We start from the raw sequence: 20384 nt of genomic DNA, 5'->3' as shown, positions 1-20384 counted from the left end.
GTGACTGGGCAGGGGAGACCCTCAGATGGCCAATCATCTTCCCAGGGGAATTCCAGGAAGGCCTTCCGTATCACCAGCTATTTTGTATTCAGTGTGCCTGCGCGGCAGGTTGGTCCTTGGGGATCCCCCAGGTTGGGCCTGGGAATCTGCTTTTCCGAAGGGCCTGGGAAACTCGTAGCGGCGGCGGCGGGACAATGACGTCCCGCCCTGGTCATGTCCTGGTCACTCATTCTCGTTTTTTTGGAACATCCCCAACATTCCCTGACCCACCCCTACCATTCCTCCCAGGATCCCTGTCCCTTGTCCCCCAGAATCTTCCCTTCCTGGCGCCACAACCTGTGCCCTGGGGCCCCGCCCACTCTGGCCACGCCCCCAGGTCCCGCCCCCGCCCCGCCCAGAGCGAGCCCCCTCCCCAGCCCGCGACTGCGCTCTTGCCGCGCCCCGCCCCCACGAGCACCGGCACCTGCGCGGAGCGAGCCCCGACCCCCCCCAGGCCCGGGCCGTGCGCATGCGCCAGGTGGGCGCCGGGAGGATGAAGCAGGTGAGGGGCCGGGGACTGAGGCTGGGGTCGGGTGTGGGGAGGGTGATGGAGAACGGGCGCGCGGGGAGGGGCCGGGCAGGGAGGAGGAAGGATGCATGGAGCTCTGATCTCGGTGGTCAGGAGGGTGGATAAGGTCCCCAGGAGCTGAGGGACCAAGAAGGTGCACAGAGACCCGCCCAGGGGTGCAGGGCAGGCGGGGGAGGGGGCGGGCCTGCCATGTGCCCCCGGTGTCCCTCCCCCCCTAGGCCCTGGTGGACGATACTGAGGATGTGTGCCTGGACTTCGGTAACGAAGAGGAGCTGGCCTTTCGGAAGGCTAAGATCAGGTATGTCGGGACCAGGCCTTGCGCCAGCGTTCCTCAAAGCTGCAAATTCATTCTTCAGGTCACTGGTTGTGTCATTTAAAATATACTGAACAAACATCTGCGTGTGTCAGGGACATGCTTGGGGACTGAAGTGACAGTCCCTGCCCTCCTGGAGCCTGCAGACTGAGGCTGGGGGAGGGGCAGCTAACATTGAATAGGCAAAGGTATGAGCAAGATAATTGCAGAGCAAGGAAAAGGAAGGTGAAAAGAAAAAGGAAAGGCAGCATGAAGGATGGAGCTGAGACTCAGTGAAGACAAGCGGCCAGCCTTAGAGGACTCTGGAGGGAGAGGGGTCCAAGCTGAATGCAGTGGCAAGTACATAGGCCCTGTGGCTCTGCTGGAAGGCTCAGAAAGGCACTGTGGCTACTGGACAGTGCAGGAGGGGAGCAGGGTTGTCAGCAAGCTGGACAGGTGGAAAAGGATTTGAATTTTGTTGTATTAATCCCTGTTCAGCTTTAGCTAGATTGACTTGTCCTAGGTCAGGTCACAGGCCTGTCTGGGACCTTTACATCTCAGAAGGCAGTAGGACCCAGGTAGAAGAATGGCCTGGTGTGGCCCAGCCACACTCACCCAGTTTTGCCCATCTCCTTCTAACTTTTAGCGCCAGCAGAAATGGGGTCCTGGTGCCTAACAATTTTCCGCTTCGGGGGACCAAACCCAGGGCCTTGTGTATGCTAGGCAAGTGCTCTGCCACTGAGCCGCACCTGCAGTCCCAATGCCATTCCTTTTAAAATCTGTTTTTTTGTTTGATTGTGTGTGTGTGTGTGTGTGTGTGTGTGTGTGTGTGTGTGTGTTGCATCAGATCCTCTGATTCAAATCCAGTAGCCCCAGAATGGGTAGCCGGTCCCAGCTTCCCCAGCCACCATGGTAACAAGTGATCATAGCTGCATTGTCTCAGATGACAGCGTGTATTCTGCATTTCTGCAAGTTCAGTTAGTTCTCCTGGGTTTTGGCAGGGCCACACCCCCTTCTGGGGTGCTAGGGGAAAATCCGCTCTGCCATTCCCAGCTGTCTGCATCCTTAGGCATGGGCCCCTTCCATCCTGTTCTAGGCCAGGAGTGTGAGTGCGGATCTTCACCTCTCTCTGCTCCATCTTCAGAGAGTAACCATCTCTCTCTTTCTCTCCCTCTCTTCCCTGTTTCTCTCTAAAAAAAAAAAAAAAGTTTGTGATTGCACTGTAGGTCCCTGGATAATCCAGGTAACTGTCCCACTTCAGGATTCTTCCCTAAGTCAGGTGTGCAGAGTCCCTTTTGCCACAGGAGGCAACATTCAGAGATTAGACCCTCGATGTTTCAGGGCTGTTATTCATCTGCCATGGGGACTGATTGTCATTAAGGACCGACACCATAAGAGACCTGCAGTCCTGGGCAAGGGACCAGCTAACCTTCCGTATCCTGACCCTGAAGTGGTGGCTGAGGACAAGCAGCAAAATGGGCACAGCTTCTGCCTTACAGACTTGCCCGGATTCTGCCACTCCAGGTTGCACACATGCATTGTAGGATGCTTAGTCTCTTCTCCCCCTGGCACCAGTAGCACCAGTGAAGTAAGTGCCCAGACCTTGCCAGGAGTCCTCTGGGGGCAGACACCCCCGCCCCACCCCGCTGAGTGTTGGCAGCCAGGTGGTTACATATCAGGGTTTTACGCTGAGGGCTGCAGACGCCTGGCCCTTTTCTTGATGGATGAGAGGTGACAGCTGAACTGGGACCTGAGGTTGGGTAGGAGTTGAGAAAGGTGGCCATCCCACGATGAGCTTGGAGCTGAGAGCATGAGTCTCGGGGGTTAGGAGTGCAGCTGAGGCTGGTGCCACATCCCGAAAAGGCTTATAAGACAAGTTCTAGAACTTCCCTGTCTGCTAGAACTTTCTGTGAGTGATAGGGATGCACTACATTCACCCTATTCAATATGGCAGCCACCTGTGGATGCTGATTGGAAATGTGGCTAAGTGCGACTCAGCTCAGAAATTTTGATATTATTTAACTTTAATGAATTTAAATGTCGATAGCCACGTGTGGCTACCATACTGGACAGTACAGCTCTACCACTTGGTCACCATGGGAGGGTTTTGCAGAGGACAGCAATGTGGTCAGGGTGGCCGGTCAAGGGACAGAAGGAAGCAGGGAGCACAGGCTGGGAGCCTGGACCAGGGCTCTGGTGAGGTGACAGACAGAAGGACCCAGAGGTACCTGGATGATAGAACCCACTTGCCTTGCTGGTGGACAGGACGTGGAATGGGAACAGGGTGACACTCAGGCTTCTGGCCTGGTGGCCCAGGTGAAAGAGCATGTGTGGAGCTAAGACATGGCTCTCAGAATGGTCTCTGCTGGGTTTGGAGGAACACTCTAGAAGCCAGGCTCAGTGGGCCCCTGGAAGGAGAGGCCGGGAGCTTGAGCAGTTGTCAATCAGAGATCTGGAGGCGGGGCCTCCCCCAGCTGTGTGGGTTGGAGAGCCACAAATCCCAGAATCCTTTGGTTTGTCATATGCTGATTCCTGGGCCAGCCCTGGTCTTATTTCACCAGATCGACAGGGGCTAGGCCTAGGAGTGTGAATTTCAAATAGCTGTGGTTGATCTTGACGCACAGGAAATCCTGAGAACAAACCAACTCACCTAGATAGCAGTGTGGAAAGTAGATTCTTAACTGAGGTGTCTGAGTGGGAGTTAGGGCATCCAGGAACCTTTGAAAACTTTTATCTGAGTTTCATATGCGTCCCTCAGGGGAAGGATGAAAACCATAACTGGATTATTGAATGAGTCCACGACCTGGTCAAGCTCAGAGTCACCAGGATTGGGGCCTGGTGAAGCTCAGAGTCACCAGGATTGGGGCCTGGTCAAGCTCAGAGTCACCAGGATTGCCTTGGAAGGGAGGTGGCATTATGGAAGGGGGGGCCACAGCCGAGTGTGGAATATCGAGTCCCCTTCTTGCCTTACCACCTGCTGGTTTTGTGGTTTTTGTACAGGTCACCTTGCCTTGCCCAGCCTCCACCGACCTGTGTGTAAAATTGAGCTGTTTGAACCAGCCTGACCCCACCACGTGGTTGCTAGACAGTTTATTCAGTAAATATTTACCAGTGTTGGCTGGGTACCAGGTGCCGTGTTAAGCCCCAGGATTGGAGATGTGGTTCCTGCCCTTCCTGTCTGTGGTTCCAGATTAGGGAGGTGCGATGTTGTGACAGGGGCTCTTGGGGACAGAAAGGGGTGTTCCATCGCAGAGCTGGGCAGGCAGAGACATTAGCTGTGCTCTGTGTTATCCCACAGATGACTGGAGCTCGAACTCAGGGCCTCACACTTGCTAGGCAGGTGCTTTATCACTTGACCCACTTTGCCAACCCTTCAGTTTCTTTTCCTTTGGTTTTGACTATTTTTTGTTGTAATAAAAAATACAACAGGGCCAGGCATGGTATGGCAATACCTGTAATCCCCTCTACTCGGGAGGTGGAGCTAGGAGGATCTAGGTCTGAGGTTCCAAGGCCGGTCGGGGAAAAAGTGCGAAGCCCTATCTGCAAAACATGCTAAAAACAAAAAGAACTGCGAGCGTGACTCAAGTTGTAAAGGACTTGCTTCACAAGTTGTGAGGCCCTGAGTTCAATCCCCAGGACCGCCAAACAAAGCAGAAAGTAAAATTCGCCATGTTAACGATTGACTTTTAGTTGTCAGTTCAGTAGCGTTAGGCGAGGCTGCCTTGTTGATAAACAGAGCTCTTTCATCTTGTGCACCTGAAACTCATGACCACTCAACAGCCCCCGGGAGCCACCATTCTCCTTTCTGACTTCCGCAAAAGTGACATCAGACACATTCTTGTCCCTTTGTCCTTTTGTGACAGGCCTGACTTAGCACACGTCCTCAAGGTCATCCATGTTGTAGCATGTGTGTGATTTTTCTCCCCCCCACCACTTTTTTTTTATAGTACGAGGGTTTTGAACTCAGGGCTTTGTGCTTGCCACTTCCCCAGCCCTTTTAGCTTTAGGGATTTCTCAAGTATCTCAAGTATGTCCAGACTGGCCTGGACTACAGTCCTCTTATTTATGCTTCCTGTGTAGCTGAGATGACAGGTGTGTGCCAGTGCACCCAGCTTTTATTAATTAAGATGGGGTCTTGCGAACTTTTTCCCTGGGCTGACCTTGAACTGTGATCCTCCCAATCTCTGCCTCGCCAGTAGCTAGGATTACTGGTGTGGGCACTGTGCCAGCCCTTCGTTCCTTTCAGGATAAATGACATTCCATGTGAGGCTATGTCGCAGGCCGATCCGCTCATCCAAGGCCTGGCTGCTGGGACTAGGACTGCCTCCAGTTTTTCTGGATATGGATTCAGAAGTGGGTTGCAATTGCTTGGTTCTATTTTTAACTTTGTGAGGACCCTCCAAACTGTTTTCTGTGACAATGTCATCATTTTACAAGCCCATCAGCAGTGTTTGAGGATTCTCATTCCTTTGCATCCTTTCTAACAGTTCTGTTTTCTGGTGTTTAATTTTTTTTAGCTAAATTTCCTTTCTGTGGATAGTAGCCATGCCGATGGGTGTGAAGCAGTATCTCCTGGTGGCTGCAGACTGGCCTTTCCCCAGTGATGAGTGCCTGGGGCTCACTCACCTGCTCATCATCTTTGGAAAAATGTCTATTCAAGGGTGGGCACAGCGGCACACGCCTGTAATCTCAGATGCTCAGGAGGCAGAGGCAGGAGGATCTTCAATTCAAGGCAAGCTTGGGAAAGTTAATGAGACCCTATCTCACAAGCAAAATACAAAACCAAAGGGCTGGGGGACGTGGCTCAGTGGCAGAGCAATTACCTGGCATGTGTGAGGCCCTGGGCTCAGTCCCCGGTACTGGAAAAAAAAGTTTATTCGTCTGTTGCCATTTTTAAACTGGGATTTGAACTCAGGGCCTTGTGCTTTCTAGGCAGGTGCTCTTCCACCTGAGCCACTCCTCTGGCCCCTTTTGCTGTCACTGTTTTTTGAATAGTCTGGACTTCATTCCTGGAGGTGACTCTCCTATTTGTACCAGTGCTGGGATGACAGGTGGGCACCACCACACCCAGCTGTTTTTATTGGTTGAAATGGAGTTTCAAAACTTTGTGCCTGGTCTGGCCTTGATCAGAAAGGATTGATCAATCCTTTCGATCTCTGCCTCCTGAGTAGCTGGGATTACAGGCGTGAGCCACTGCACCCAGCCGTTGTCCGTTTTTAATCAGGTTAATTTTGTTGTTCTTTATGTATTCAGATATTAACCCCTCATCAGATACATGACTTGCAAATATTTTCTCCCATCCCATTAAAACTCATGATGCACATAAGTTTTAAAGTTTGATGTAGTTCCATTTGTCTGTTTTTACTTTTGTGGCCTGTTCTTTTTATATCATATTGTGTGTGTGTGTTTGGTGTTTTTTGGCAGCACTGGGATTTGAACTTGGGGCTTCATGCTTGCTAGGCAGGTGTTCTACTACTTGAGCCACTCCACCAAGCCTTTTTTGCATTGGATTTTTTCGAGATATGGTCTCAAGAACTGTTTGCCTGGTCTGGCCTTGAACTGCGATCCTCCTGATCTCTTGTCTCCTGAGTAGCTAGGATTACAGGCGTGAGCCAGCAGCACCCGGCTATTGTGTGTGCTTTTAATTGAAATATAATTCACATAGCATCAGTTTACTTATTTATTTATATATATATATATTTATTTATTTATTAGCTGGACTGGGGGTTTGAACTCAGAGCGTCACACTTGCAAATCAGGCATTCTGCTTGAGTCACACCTATAGTCAGTCCATTTTGCTCTAGTCATTTTGGAGATGGGGTCTCATGAACTCTTGCCCAGGCTGGCTTTGAACCATGATCCTCCTACTCTCAGCTTCCCAAGTAGCCAGGATTACAGGCGTGAGCCCCTGGCACCCAGCTAAATTCACACTTTTGAAGTCTACCATTCCGTGTGGTTTTTCTTGTGTTCAGAAGGTTATGCAGCCATCACCACTACCTAGTTCCAGAATTACTTTTTTATTACTCCACATGGGAACACCATACCCATGAAGTAGTCACTTCCCATTCCCCTCCTCCTCCCCAGCAGCCACCAGAGTCCTTTCTGTTCTTGCATTTTGCTTATTCTGCACATTTCGTATAAAGGAAATCGGGATGAGTCAGGGGTTCCCAGGAAAGAAGACCAATATAGATGAACACGTGTGCATGGTGTAGACCTGGTATCCATCAGGTCTTCAGAGATTCATTCACATGGTTTTGGAGGCCGAGGAAGACACAGTCTCTCCATGAACTGGAGACCAGGGAAGTTGGTGGTGGGCTCCCCGTGCAGGCCCCAAGCCTGAGAGCCCGCAGGGTGTGTGGAGGGGCTGTGTTGTGAGTCCAGTCTGAATGCAAGGTCCTAGCACTGTGTGTGTCCAAAGGTCTCAGAGCCACGCGTCTGGATGTCTGAGGGCGGGGGAAGACGATGTCTAGCTCAAGAGAGGGCAAATTCTCTCTTCCTCTGCCTTCTTTTTCTACGTTGAGGCTCTGATGGCGAGGTCCACCCACCTGCATTGTGGGGGTTGGAGCTCTTTTGCTCAGCCCATCAGCTCTTTTGGACACATCTAGAAAGAATGTTTAACCAACTAGCCGGGCACCCCTTAGCCCAGTGAAGTTGTCAAATGAAATTATATAACATGTGACCTTTTGTCTGGCTTATTTCACTTAGCAAAATGTATTCCAGGTTTGTCCATAGTTTGGAATTTATTAGTACTTCGTTCCTTTTCATGGCCAAATAATATTCCATTGTTTGGGTGTCCCACGTTTTGCTTACCGACTTATACGTTGGTGGGCATTTGAGTTCTTTCTGCTTTTTGTTCCCAGGTTTTTGTGGGCATGTTTCATTTTTTTCGGGCACATACATTCCAGGGCCGTATGGTAACTCTGTTATCTAGGCTGTATGCACACCACCTTTCAGTGGGTGTCAGGAGCTCCCGGCTGCCCTTGGGCAGTACGGTTGTGGGTAGGGGTTGGTGGACACTCATGGTGCCGATTCCTCAGCTCTGGCAGGTCACAGGGCAGAGACCCAGTCTCTTCATCTCATCTGGAGACCCAGTCCGGCTCCCCATGCAGCTCCTTTTGCCCTGCCACCCTTGCGGGCTGTGCTTGACTGCTGGGGTCACAGCCCAAGGGTGATGGGTCCCCTTGAGTCATAGAATATACCAAGTTGTCCTGTGACTCAGGACAAGACCATCTGGCTGCCTCACAGTTCCTCTAACCCAGGGCCAAGTAGCAGGGAGGTAAAGCAATCCCAGAATTCTCCAGTGCTGTGGAGCCCAGGTCACCCTCTATTCACAGTGCCCATGGACCTGAGCAGTGACCACACCACCCGCCAGGCCTCGGGTTTCTCACCTGTAAGACGGGGATGGCGTTGGGTCCATCATCGGGTCGTGAGTGTACACAGGAGGCCTCCCGTGTCCCTCGTGGGATTGTAGCTTGTCGCTGTTACTCCAAACATCATGTGACTTCTGAGGCTTGACTGCACAGGCCTGGGGTGCAGGCTCGACCCCGCCGGGCAGGACGTCACGCTGGGAGCTCCCGGAGCCATCGTTTCCCCTATGGAAACCATGTCTGTGCTTTTAAGACACTGTCCACACGAACTGCCTGAGCCTAGAGGCCACAGGTTCCCATGAATTGTCACCTAGGCGGGACAGTGTCCTCCCACCCCAGAGTTTTAGAACTGTCCCGGGTCTCAGCTGTCAGAGCTGGTTCGTTCGCAGGGTTTGGTCCTCGTTCTGCCCAGCGGGTGGGAGACTGAGAAGAGCTCCCCTCTGGTTTCAGGTTTGGAAGCAAACATCACGCAGAAAAAAGCTACCCCCGCCAGGCCAGGCCAGCTCATCACGTAATCGGTTCTTCTTGTCTCTTAAGGAGTTTCCCACGATTTGTCTTCCCATGTTGGCTACAAAACCATCCTCACAATGAGCCCGGATGAAGGTGGTGCTTGCTCTTAGGGGAAGCGTTAGAGAATGAACAGCGGTGCCAGGCGCTGTTTGGGGTGTTTTCTTTCGGATAATTCATCTGGTCTGCATGGGCAGCCTGGGAGACGGGTACTGTCGCTGTCGCTGCTGCTGTCGTTACTGAGGCACTGGGGATGCAGCCCGGGCCTCACGCACGCTGGGCGAGCGCTCTACCGCTTGAGCCAGGCCTCGGCCCTTTTGGCTTTTGCATTTTGTTTTGGAGACCTCGGCTGGCCTGGAACTCGTGATCCTCCTGCCTCTGCCTCCCGAGGAGCTGGGCTTACAGGTGTGTGCCCAGCTGGCATTAATATTTGATCAGAGTCAAGGTTATAGAAACTGAAGCAAAGAGAGCGAATGACCTGCCTGAGGCCCGCAGCTGTCGAGGCCACAGAGGGGCTGACTCTTAGGATCAGGAGCCATGACGCATGTTTAGTACAGCCGGTGCCCACGCAGGGTGACACAGTCGGGGATGAGCGTTGCTGTGGGGACATCAGAGCCAGGGCTTCCGTCTTCATTCTCTGGGGAGGACTTTTACTTTCCTGTGTGAATGAGAGGGCAGGGCTCTCTCCAGCTCTTTCCAGCGGTTTCTCAGGCTTGGCACTGCTGGCGCTTTGGGCTTCAAGGTCCTTTCCGGTGACGGCTGACCTGAGCGCTGGAGGGGTCTCAGCAGCATCCTTGGTTAGGAGCATCCAACCCAGGTGTGTCAACCGAAAACACCTCCACACGTTGCTGCTGTCCCCTGAAGAGCAAAATTACCCAGCTGAGATCTCTGCTGTCAGTTATTCACTCTGTGTCTGGAGTTTGGATTTGGATTTGAGGGGGCTTGGAGCCATCCCATCACCTTTGTGTGTGACACTGACCTAAGGGAAATTGGTGGTGGGGGTGCCAAAGAAGGAGAGGGGGCAGGTGGCAGTACACTGATGGCTTGGTGACCCGTCATTCTCAGCAAACACTGCAAGTGTGTCTCTAATTGCTACACACACACACAGGGACACACACACAGGGACACACACACACACACACATCCTGTGCAACACACTAAGCAGAGTAGTGATTTTGCCTTTGCTCTGTTGTTCATCCAGGAGGCCTGCCTGTCTGTGCGATGGCGGAGGACCCTTCACCAAGACCCCTGTCTCCTGTGTCTTTGGGGAGCCAGTCACATTGTCCCCAGGCCTCTAAAATCTATTTTGGAAAACACAGCAATATTGACACATAAGCAGGTCCCACCAAGAACTAATCATTTAATTTTAAGGAAGGTCCATGATTACCAAGGAAAATAACCCACAGAATCAGGGAAGTAGACAATTTTCAGTTCTCTTTGATCAGGGCACGGCATTGTATATTTTGAAATTAACTCCTTGCATCTCTAAGAGTTCAACTTCCTTTATTTATATTTCTCGTTCGCATGAATTTGTTTGCGTAAGCTATGCTAACAAGAAAATCACCGAAGAGCAACTTCTGCTTAGCTGTGACCCCCACAATCAGGAAGGCATTTGGGAACCAGGAGGGGACAGACAGAGCTGGAGGCTACATTTTGGACTTATCTAATTCACTTGTTCATTTACTGCAGGGTTCAGGTGACATGTGATAGCATCACCGTTGTTGAGGGGACTGTGCTGTGCATTGTGGGGTGCGCAGCAGCACCCCCGGCCTCACCTAACAGATGTCTCCACATATGGCTGGGGCACCCACAATCACCCCCCTGTTTCCACTGGTTTGTGTGCACTTCTCTGAGGAGGGTGAAGGTGCTGACAACGTTGATAAAAGGCCTAGCCATATATGCTGGTGGGGGACATTTCCTTACTTAACACCATCTCAGGTGCATGCCTGTAATCCCAGCTACTCAGGTGGATCTTGAATTCAAGGCCAGCTGGGGCAAAGTTAGCAAACCCTGTCAAACAAAAGGGCTGGGGGCACGGCTTAAGGGTAAAGCACTTGCCTAGCATGTAGGAGACGCTGGGCTCGATCCATTGGACAGCAAAGCGGACAAAACCCTGAAAGACTGACTCGGTAACTTCCAGGTGGAGCCCATGTTCCTCTGGCTATGTCCACCCCAGGCCTGAGCCCCTGTGTGTCTTAAAAGGCCAAAAAACAGTCAGAGCCTCTCGGACACCCTGTCTGGGAACGGCTGACTAACGCCCCATGCCTAAAGGCCTGGCATCACCATTGTCCATGGGATCAGACAGTCCTGCTGTGCCAGCTGGCTGTGACTCTGTTTACCCATTCGCACTTGTGGAAGTGGCTCCCTGGCATTCTTCCTTCCCTGCTGCTGGCTGGTCACGTACAGGAGGGCAAGGCTCAGTCCAGTTTCTCCACTGCACTCTGATCTAGCACTGTGCACAGTAAATAGTAGGTGCTCGATAATTGTGTTAGTGCTTGAAGATCAATTTATTAAAATTCATCCTTTTTTTTTTTTGGTGGTACCAGGGTTTGAACTCAGGACCTTGCAGTTGCTAGATGCCCCCTGCCCTTTTTGCTTTATTTTTCAAATAAGGGTCTTGAGTTTATGCTCAGGCTGGCCTAGACCCCAGCTGTCCTATTTACACCTCCTGTAGCTGGGATGACAGGTGTATGCCACCACACTGCACTTATTTGTTGAGATGGAGTCTTACTTCTCATTCAGGCTGACCTTGAAGCAAGTCCTCCCTCTCTCTACCTCCTGCATAGCTGAGATTATAAGTATGAGCACCCGGACTTAGTATTTCTTAAATACTGTCAATGATCAACTTTAAAATATTTATTAACTTCATTCTGTGTCCTTAAACGACTTAAAACAACCAAGTCAAATTAGCATCATTGGTTATTTTGGATGCAAAATTCCCCTGTAATCAAAAATACACACAGACAGCAGGTACAAAGCGTGCTGTTGTCAGTATGGTGGGGAGTTTTAATGGCCGATGAAACCCCTCAGGAAGGGACTACAAAATAAAGCAACGAACTATGTTAAATTGGAAAATGTGATTTTGAAATACTATCTTTAAAAGGACTTAAAAAATCCTCTTTGTTTTGAAATAACATCCAACTTACAGGAAGGTAGCCAGAATAGTGCAAAGATCTGATATGCAGCTTTACCCAGACCGCTGTTTGTGCGTGTGTGCGTGTGAGTGTGTCTTGCTGAAGTGCTTCACTGTGTACTTTCTTTTTTTTGTGGTACTGGGGTTTAAACTCAGGGCCTACACCTTGAGCCACTCCACCAGTCCTTTTTTGTTACGGGTTTTTTTCAGATAGGATCTCACCAACTATTTGCCTGGGCTGGCTTCGAACCTTGATCCTCCTGAGCTCTGCCTCCTGAGTACCTGGGATTATAGGCGTGAGCCACTGCACCCGACCTTCACTGTGTACTTTAAGACCCGGACATTCTCCTACAGGCCTTGGTCAAATTTAGGACATCATTAAATTGGCGCTTGATATCCCGTGTTCTGTTTTTTGGGGGGGTAGGGGGAGTACTGGGGAGGTGCGGTACCACTTGCACCATGCTTTCAACTCCCAGTGCCTGCATCTCCTCCTGAGTCCCATCCCCACTCCAGGCTCACCATTGCACTGGGTGGCCCTGGAACCCTTCGGAGCCTGCTCTTTCTGTTGGGTGTGGACATTTTGCAGAGTGAAGGCCAGCTCTCTTGAAGAACGTCCCTCAGCTCGGGTCTGTCTGATGGCTCTTGTGATTTGACCCACGTGAGGGTCCTTGGTAGAGGTGCTGCACAGAAGGTGTTACGTCCTAAAACCGTGTTTTCTTTTTTTGAACTCTGCCACTCCCACAGGTGGCCCAGAGACAGCCCATTTTGTCCCACCACCCCCACCACACCACTTACTTGCAACCCCAGCCTCCAGATTTGAGTCTTTACTTCTCTTTGCCGCTCAGAGACCCAGGACCCCTTGTGGAGGAGATGAGTCTGAGTCTCGGCCACGTTGGAAACACCCTTTGCTCGTCAGAATGGGGGAGTATATAAAATTTTTTAAGTTATAGGCTGTTCTAGAAGAATAAAGAAGCCAGTCACAGATCAGGCTGGGGCAGTGACTTGGTATCTACTGAGCTGACATGATTTTACTCAATTCTCCTGTCAAATACCCTTAAGTCAGGCTTTCCCAAGGTGGTCTTTTTTTTCAAGACCCCACATATTTTAAGAGAGGCTGGTTCAGTGATAGCTCTCAGGAGGTAGGGATGAGAAATAAACATGATAATAAATATTTGCCACCATTTGTGGTTATATCCAGATTCCAGAAACATTCAAAAGGTCACAAATAAAAATGTGCCAGCCGAGCCAGCTGTGGAGGCACACGTCTGCGATCCCAGCACTAGGGAGGCTGAGGCAGGAGGTCACGTGTTTCGGGCCTGCATGGGCTACATAGTGAGAGCCTGTCCCATTTCTTTTTTATTTTGTTTTGGTGGTACTGGGGTTTGAACTCAGGGCCTCATGCTTGCTAGGCAGGCAGAGACCCCATCTCAAACAAACAGACACCACAAAATAAGAATCAGGGGAAAAGGCAGATCCTGTCCATTTTATGGAGGAGGAAACTGGAAGCTCCCACGAGCCAGACACAGACCCAAGCGAACATTTAATGTCGGAAGACCTGCCAGGAATCTAGTAGCTCTTCAAAAAACAAGCACATTAGTTGGGCACTGGTGGCTCATGCCTGTAATCCTAGCTACTCAGGAGGCAGAGATCAGGAGGATCAGGGTTTGAGGCCAGTCCAGGCAAATAGTTTGCGAGACCCTATCTCGAAAAAACCCATCACAAAAAAGGGCTGATGAAGTAGTTCAAGTGGAAAGAGCACCTGCCTAGCAAGTGTGAGGCCCTGAGTTCAAATCCCAGTGCTGCCAAAAGAAGAAGAAAAGAAAAACAGGTCCATTAATGGATGAATTCTTCTTTACATATCCAGAGGAGGGCAGAACCAAACATGAGCACAGGTACCTTGTCTTCTGCCTCCTCTCTGAGGTGCCACCTGCTTTTAGCATCTTTCTGTGGCTGGCTTCAGCTCTAGGCTCCTGAGGCCCAGCCCTTGGTGTGTCTGCTCTTTTGTCTTCCTTGGTTAATGACTCTTAGTCGTTAAGGCACCTTGGTGCTGTCATTCTCTGACCCTGAGCACTCTTCAAGCAAGCCTGGGACCCCTCATTCATCACCTGTGTCTTAGAGGAACCTGGCTCTCCTCCCTGCCTTTAAAACCACCTAAGGCTTAACAAGCATCAGAGTGCAAACTCCTGTACACTAGATCATGTAGTAGTAAGCCGCATGACAGATGTCCCCAACGTAGCAGGTGCAGACAACCAGCATTTATCATCTCACACACCCTGGAGATTAGGAACCAGAGCTGGGGGTTCTGGCTTAGATCTCCAGAGGTTGCATTTAGGTCTGGCTGGGGCTGTCATCATTCGAAGGCTAGACTAGGGCAGGAGGAGCTGCTTCCAAGATGGCGCCCTTGCATGCCTGTTGGCCTCAGTTCCTTGTCGTGTGGTCTCTCCATAGGGCTGCTCCCAACAAGGCAGCTGTCCTGCTTCTGTAGTTCTCGTACACGAGTAGCTACAGGTGTCGTGTGATTCAGGCCGTTCTTCCAATTCATGGCTCGGAACACCTGTTCTATTGATTTCTTGGTTTGTGGCACTTCTTTTGGCCTGGAATTGCTGACTGTATCCTTGGAGTGAGTGATCTTTGAATTTCCATCTCCATTGTCCATACTTCCATCCCTGGATTCACTGGGGATTGTGATATGGTGAGTTCTGATTCCATCATTCATCTTCATTTGTGAACGGAGGTAACCTAGAAAGAGAGCCTCTCACCATCAGATATTTGGTCACGGTAAGGTATGAGGATAGAGAAAAGGCGCAGTGCATGCTGGGTTCTTGCACTTCGTGTCTAAGTTTTCAAAGCAGTGAAGTTGTTCCTTGCATCCTCCACTAGGCAATCGATGACTGATTTTCTAAAGTATCATATGAACTCACAGTGGAGACATAATTCTTACTGTTATGCAGTTGACTCATCTTTGGCCAGTGAGGGCCTCCTCCCTTTGGCCTCTGTGTCTTTGTGACCTGTGTGACAGCTTCCTTGCTCTCTGGGATGTTCTCCTGTTCCAGCCCCTGGGGACGTTTCTCCATCTGTACTTGGAACTCTGCCAGTTCTCCGCTCCTTTGAGTGGAGAGTGGAGTCCAGAGGCCGCAGTCTGTGTTTGCCTGTGGTGTTAGCTCTCAGGCCCTGTGGTTAAGCCTGATGATTTGGGGGTACTGGAGGCAGCCATGAAATTCTGGGATGAGCGTGAGTGGACAGGTTGATTCTGCCACTCAGAGTAGCAGCCAGCCCCCAGGGTGCCAGTGTGCAAACTAGGAAAGGCGGGGACTCTGCAGGTTACACAGAGCCCCAAAGCAGGCAGCTGGAGGAGAGCCACCCATGTCTTGGAGCAGCGCTCCACCTCACCTGTGTGCATAAGTGCTGTTTTGTTTTGCTTTGACTCTGGACAGTTCATATCACCTCGCTGAGCACCAGAGTTCTCATCTATAAAACCGCTCACTGTCCCCTTCCTACGTCACTTATTTTCTTTGCATTCACTTTGTGGGTCGAATTATGTCTTCCCCAAAAGGTATGTTGAAACCTCTCCTTCCTTGGACATAGGGACTTTTCAGATGTGATTAGTTAAGATGAGGTTATCTGGAGTAGGGTGGGTCCTTAGCCAATATCCTGGGTCCTCACAAGATGGCTGCATGAGACAGAGACACAGGGAAAGGCCACGAGACAACAGAGGCAGACGCTGGAATGAGGCAGCCACAAGCCCAAGCAATGCCAGGGACTGCACCTGTCACCAGAAGCCAGGAGAGGCAGAGGATGATTCTTTTTCTGCCTCCACAAGGAACAAACCACAGACACCTTGACTCTGAACTTGCGGCCTCCAGAACTGTGACAATTAGTAGCTGTCATGGTGGGTCACCCAGCTGTGGAAACACTCTGAGCTCCGAGGTCCCTCAGCCAGCAGCACCAGCATTGCCTGGGGCTCTGGGGTGCCACCTGGCAGAGCCCCAGGGAATTGCATGTGGAAAAAACTGAGTTATGCCAAGGGAAGGTGGTGACATAGTTGCTGCCCTATATGAAGGCGTTATTATTCCTGGCGATCTTAAGCACTTGCTGTTTGCCCCGGGGTGCCCTGAGCCCTTCAGTGCATCAGAAGCCCCATGTAATCTTCCCAGCAGCTCCATGAAGTTGAGACTGATGTGGCCGCACTTGTGGGCCTACCCTTCGCCAAGGAGCGTCACTCCCTTGCACTGTGACTGAATGGAGCTCCTGGGGGTGTACACGACAGCAGCTGTGACTCATCCTGCTTTACACACAAGGAAAGTGGGACACAGAGAGGTTAAGTCATTGCTGAAGATCACACAGGTCCTCCCTTATCAGAGGATCTGGACTTGGATCTGGGCCACTGCCAAGTTCCACATCTGAACTTGTACCGAGAGCCTCTTCTCCCTGCTGCCCACTCTGTGCCTGCTTCCTGAAGGGGAGCGGTGACGTCAGAGTCTCTCCTTCCCCTATTTCTTCCTTTTAAAAAATCGCAGTAAAATACGTGTACCATGAAGTCACTGAACAAGGACAGTGTAGTGACATTGGTTATGTTGACAGTAGCCAGCCTTTGCCACTGCCTAATCCCAGAGTGTCTTCACCCAGAGGAAGTTCCTCCTGTACCCCTGCCTTCTGTCCCTGTAGATCTGTCTGCGCTGGACGTACCATACAAACAGAGGCCTTTTGGGTCTGGCTTTTTTCACTTAGCAGTTTTTTCCAGGTGCACAAACAGTGTAGGACAGTCACACGTCAGGATCCGAGGGGGACTGGCTCCAGGGCCCCCCTGTGATGCCACACTTTCTTATACAAAACAGCAGTGTATTTGCATAGACCCTTGGCACGTCCTCCCGTGAGCTTTCATTCTCTCTGGATTACTTACAGTAACCTAACACGGTGCTGCATGTTTGGGGAATAATGACAAGAAAACAGTCTAGACACATTCAGTACAGACACAGGTTTTATTTCTCAAATAGTTTTGATCCACAGATGAATTTGCGGATGTGAAACCTACCACACGAAGGGTCAACTCTGTGTGTCAGTACTTCAGTTCTTTCTTCTTTGTTGTGATCAAATATACACAAGTTTCCATTTAGGCCATTTTCAGGCGTACAGTTCAGCGGCACTAAGTGTGTTTACGTGAGGTGCAGCTATCACCCCATTCATCTCCAGGGATTTCTGCTGAAACTGTTCTCATACACAAGACTCTCCGTTCCTCCCACCCAGGCCGTGGTGACCTCTGTCCTACTTTCTGTCTCTCAGTGACTTTGACTATTCTAGGACCCATAGACAAATGGAACCATGCAATATCTGTCCTTTTGTGTCTGGCTTCTTTTGCTTAGCATCAGATTTTCAAGGTTTGTCCAACTGCATCATTCCTTTTTATAGTTGCATAATATTCCATTGTATGGGTGGGCCATATTTTCTTATACGTGGACATTTGGATGTGTTTCCACTTTTTGGCAATAATTGCTGTGATCATTTGGGTACAGGGTTTTGTGGAATATCTGTTTTTAGTTCTGTTAATTGGCCCAGGGTTCTGGCTGCATCAGGGAACAGCTGTGTGGGCCATCCCTGGACTGTGCCTGTGCTGGGAGGACCCCAAGGCTGGCCCTTCTTCAGCCCTGTGCTGGCAAATTTAACTTCTCCCCATGGTCTCCACTTCATCCTGACACCAGGTTTAGCAGCTTCCTTAGCTGGGATGTCTCTTTAAAAAGAAGTAAGAACAGAAACAAGAAGGAAAACTGTGATGGCCAGAGGGAATTTGGCCGTTGGTCACTTCCATGCACAAACCTGTGTTGTGCCTACCTTTGCATGGAAACAGCACTCAGTGGTCAGCATTGACTTGGACACCCCGATGGCCCCCAACGCCCACCAGGCTCTGATGGGGCCGGGCAGTCATCTGAAGCAAGAAGCCAGAGTCAGGATGATGGCACCCATGTGGCACCAGCACCATTGGAGAGGAGGAGGGTGCCATGCAGCCCTGGGTTAGTACAGACCCAAGTTCTGAAGGGCGTACGGACCTCTGCTTTTTAGGCTTGGGTCCCTAAGGCCCCGTTGGCTTCGTTCCTGGAACTAGCTGATTGTGGAGTCGGGCTGTCATACTGTCAGGGCGTCATGTGTTGCCTGGCTTGTTAACTTGCACACTGGCTCAGGGTCTGTGGGGGCGCAAATTCCGAATTTCCAACCACCACCTAGGGGATGGTGGGAGCTGGCAGGGAGAAGTGGTTGCAGACAGCCAGCACCCCTTCCTTCTTCCTGGCATCTTCATGGTGGCCATTGCCGTTAGCACCGAGGTCATCTGAGCGTAAGTGGGTGTCTGGGTGGGAGAAATAAATAGCCACCTCCCATTCATTTTTAACAGTGGGGGAAACACAGCAGCCTAACAAAAGACATGCAGAAGTACATCCTGGTTACATTGTTTTCTTCCGTTCTCAAAAGTCCTCCCTATTAATGACTCAAACCATGCGTGGGTGACAGCCGGCACCACAAGTAATTTATTTCAGACAACTGAGGCAAATGCTCCTCCCCCATTCTACAGATGGGCAGTCTCAGGTTCAGTTGCTTACACCGTGGCCTGTGCTGTAACCCCAGCAAGGATGGAGCAGACATTTGGACTGGACTCTGGTTGGTTTTCATGGTCCCAGGCTGTCTGGGTGGGGCAGTTGGTCACTGAGCCTCCACCAATCCTTTTGAAGAGGAACTGGTAAACCCAGAAGAAAGGACCTGTGTTCTGGAATTTTCCTCATACATCCAGCTGCAGTGGCCAGTTACTCAATTGGGGATTTTTGGGTCTGATTTTTTTTAACCACATATGGGCCACCCAGGCAGGAGAATGTCACCCTCTGGGCTTGGTTTACTGGGACAGGCATCTAGCCTTAATGCCAGATCACGACTAATTTCTGATGACTTCTTTCTTTTCCTACTTTTTAATTCAAATTCACATGAAAGTACAGAGGACGGTGAACCTGACTTTCCCATAGCCTGGCTGGGGATCACACCTGGCCAGCCTGTTTCATCTTCCCACCCCCACACTGACTTTTAGTGGCTTCTCAGCTTCTTGGGACCTGCTTTCACCCAGAAAGCAAATGGAAAGGAAAGATAATGCCTTCCTTAGATCTGTGCCACCCTGACAAGCAGAATGAGTTCCTGAGTGCCTCAGAGACAACCAAATTTAAATTGGGATGTTTGAGGAGGAAGTAAGCAGAAGACGGTTTTAAAAATCTGGAGTGCTGGTGCACATCTGTAAGCCCAGCACTCAGGAGACTGAGGCAGGAGGATCAAGAGTTCAAGCTACACAGCACTGTGATTCATGCCTGTAATCCTAGCTACTCAGCAGATGGGAGATTGGGAGAATCACACTTTGAGGCCAACTTGGACAAAACATTTGTGAGTCCCCATCTCAACCAATAAAAGTGGGCCCAGTGGTGCACACCTGTCATCCCAGTTATGCCAACAGTGCAGTCTGGGTATAAACTCAAGATCCTATTCAAACAATACTGGAAGCAAAAAAGGACTGAGGGTGTGGATCAAGCAATAGAGCCCTGCTGGGCAGACACAGAGCCCTGAGTTCAAACTCCAGCACCACAAAACAGTCAGCCACCGCCACCACTAACCCGCAATGCAGTTTTCAAAGTAATTCTAAAGATGTCAGCCATTGCTGAGCTTAGGACGGGCCTGCCTCAGAGCTGGTGGGAGGCGTGGGACGGGCCTCGCAGTGAACAGGTACAGACCCGTTTTCATTGCATTTGTGTAAAGGCTGACGCCCTGCCCCCAGAGACCCCATCCTCAACCTGTGTCTGCCCACTTTATTATAACCTGTATCTCTGGGGTTTTTGTCTGTTTTTGAGGTACTGAGGTTTGAACTCACGGCCTATACCTTGAGCCACTTGACCAGCCCTTTTTGTGATGGGTTTTTTTGAGATAGGGTCTCGGGAACTATTTGCCTGGGTTGGCTTTGAACTGCAATCCTCCTGATCTCTGCTTTCTGGATAGCTAGGATTATAGGCGTGAGCCACCAGTGCCCAGCCATGCCTCTGTTGTGAGAGCAGTTTAGGTTTATGGAAAAACTGACCAGAAAGTACAGTTCCCAAAAGCCCCTCCCCACTCCACAATTTCCCCTATTACTCACAGCTTGCATTGGTGTGGTATGTTTGTTACAACTGATGATCCAGTAATTTTTTTTGTAGCACTAGGGTTTTGAACTCAGGGCTTCCTGCTGGCTAGGCAGGTGCTCTATCACTTGAGCCACACCTGCAGCCCTTTTGCCCTCGTTATTTTTGAGATAAGGTCTTCCTTCTTACCCAAGTTAGCCTGGACTTTGATCCTCCTTTTATTTTTTAACTTTTTTTTTTTTGATGGTACTGAGTTTGAACTCAGGGTCTCACACTTGCTGGGTAGGTACTGTACCACTTGAGGCACACTCCACCCTGATCCTCCTATTTCATGCTCCCTACCATAGCTGAGATGACAGTCTTGTACCACCATGCCCGGCTTTTT

The 20384-nt window shown here is 50.5% G+C and overlaps 1 protein-coding gene across 8 annotated transcripts in view; it reads left to right on the top strand.

Moving 5' to 3' along the window:
* Nucleotides 1-449: 449 nt before the first annotated feature.
* Nucleotides 450-20384, top strand: part of Tvp23a (trans-golgi network vesicle protein 23 homolog A) — a 33294-nt gene continuing 13359 nt past the window's right edge. For all 8 annotated transcript variants that reach the window (XM_074059882.1, XM_074059881.1, XM_074059880.1 and 5 more), the window contains exons 1-2: nt 450-541; nt 787-866. In XM_074059882.1, the coding sequence (XP_073915983.1) occupies nt 509-541; nt 787-866 (113 nt within the window). In that variant the 5' untranslated portion in view covers nt 450-508. The remainder of the gene's footprint in view (nt 542-786; nt 867-20384) is intronic.

The sequence above is a fragment of the Castor canadensis genome, chromosome 17 (genome assembly GCF_047511655.1).
Source record: "Castor canadensis chromosome 17, mCasCan1.hap1v2, whole genome shotgun sequence".
Lineage (NCBI taxonomy): Eukaryota > Metazoa > Chordata > Mammalia > Rodentia > Castoridae > Castor > Castor canadensis.
The sequence above is the reverse complement of the archived record's forward strand: the minus strand, read 5'-3'. Positions and strand labels throughout refer to the sequence as shown.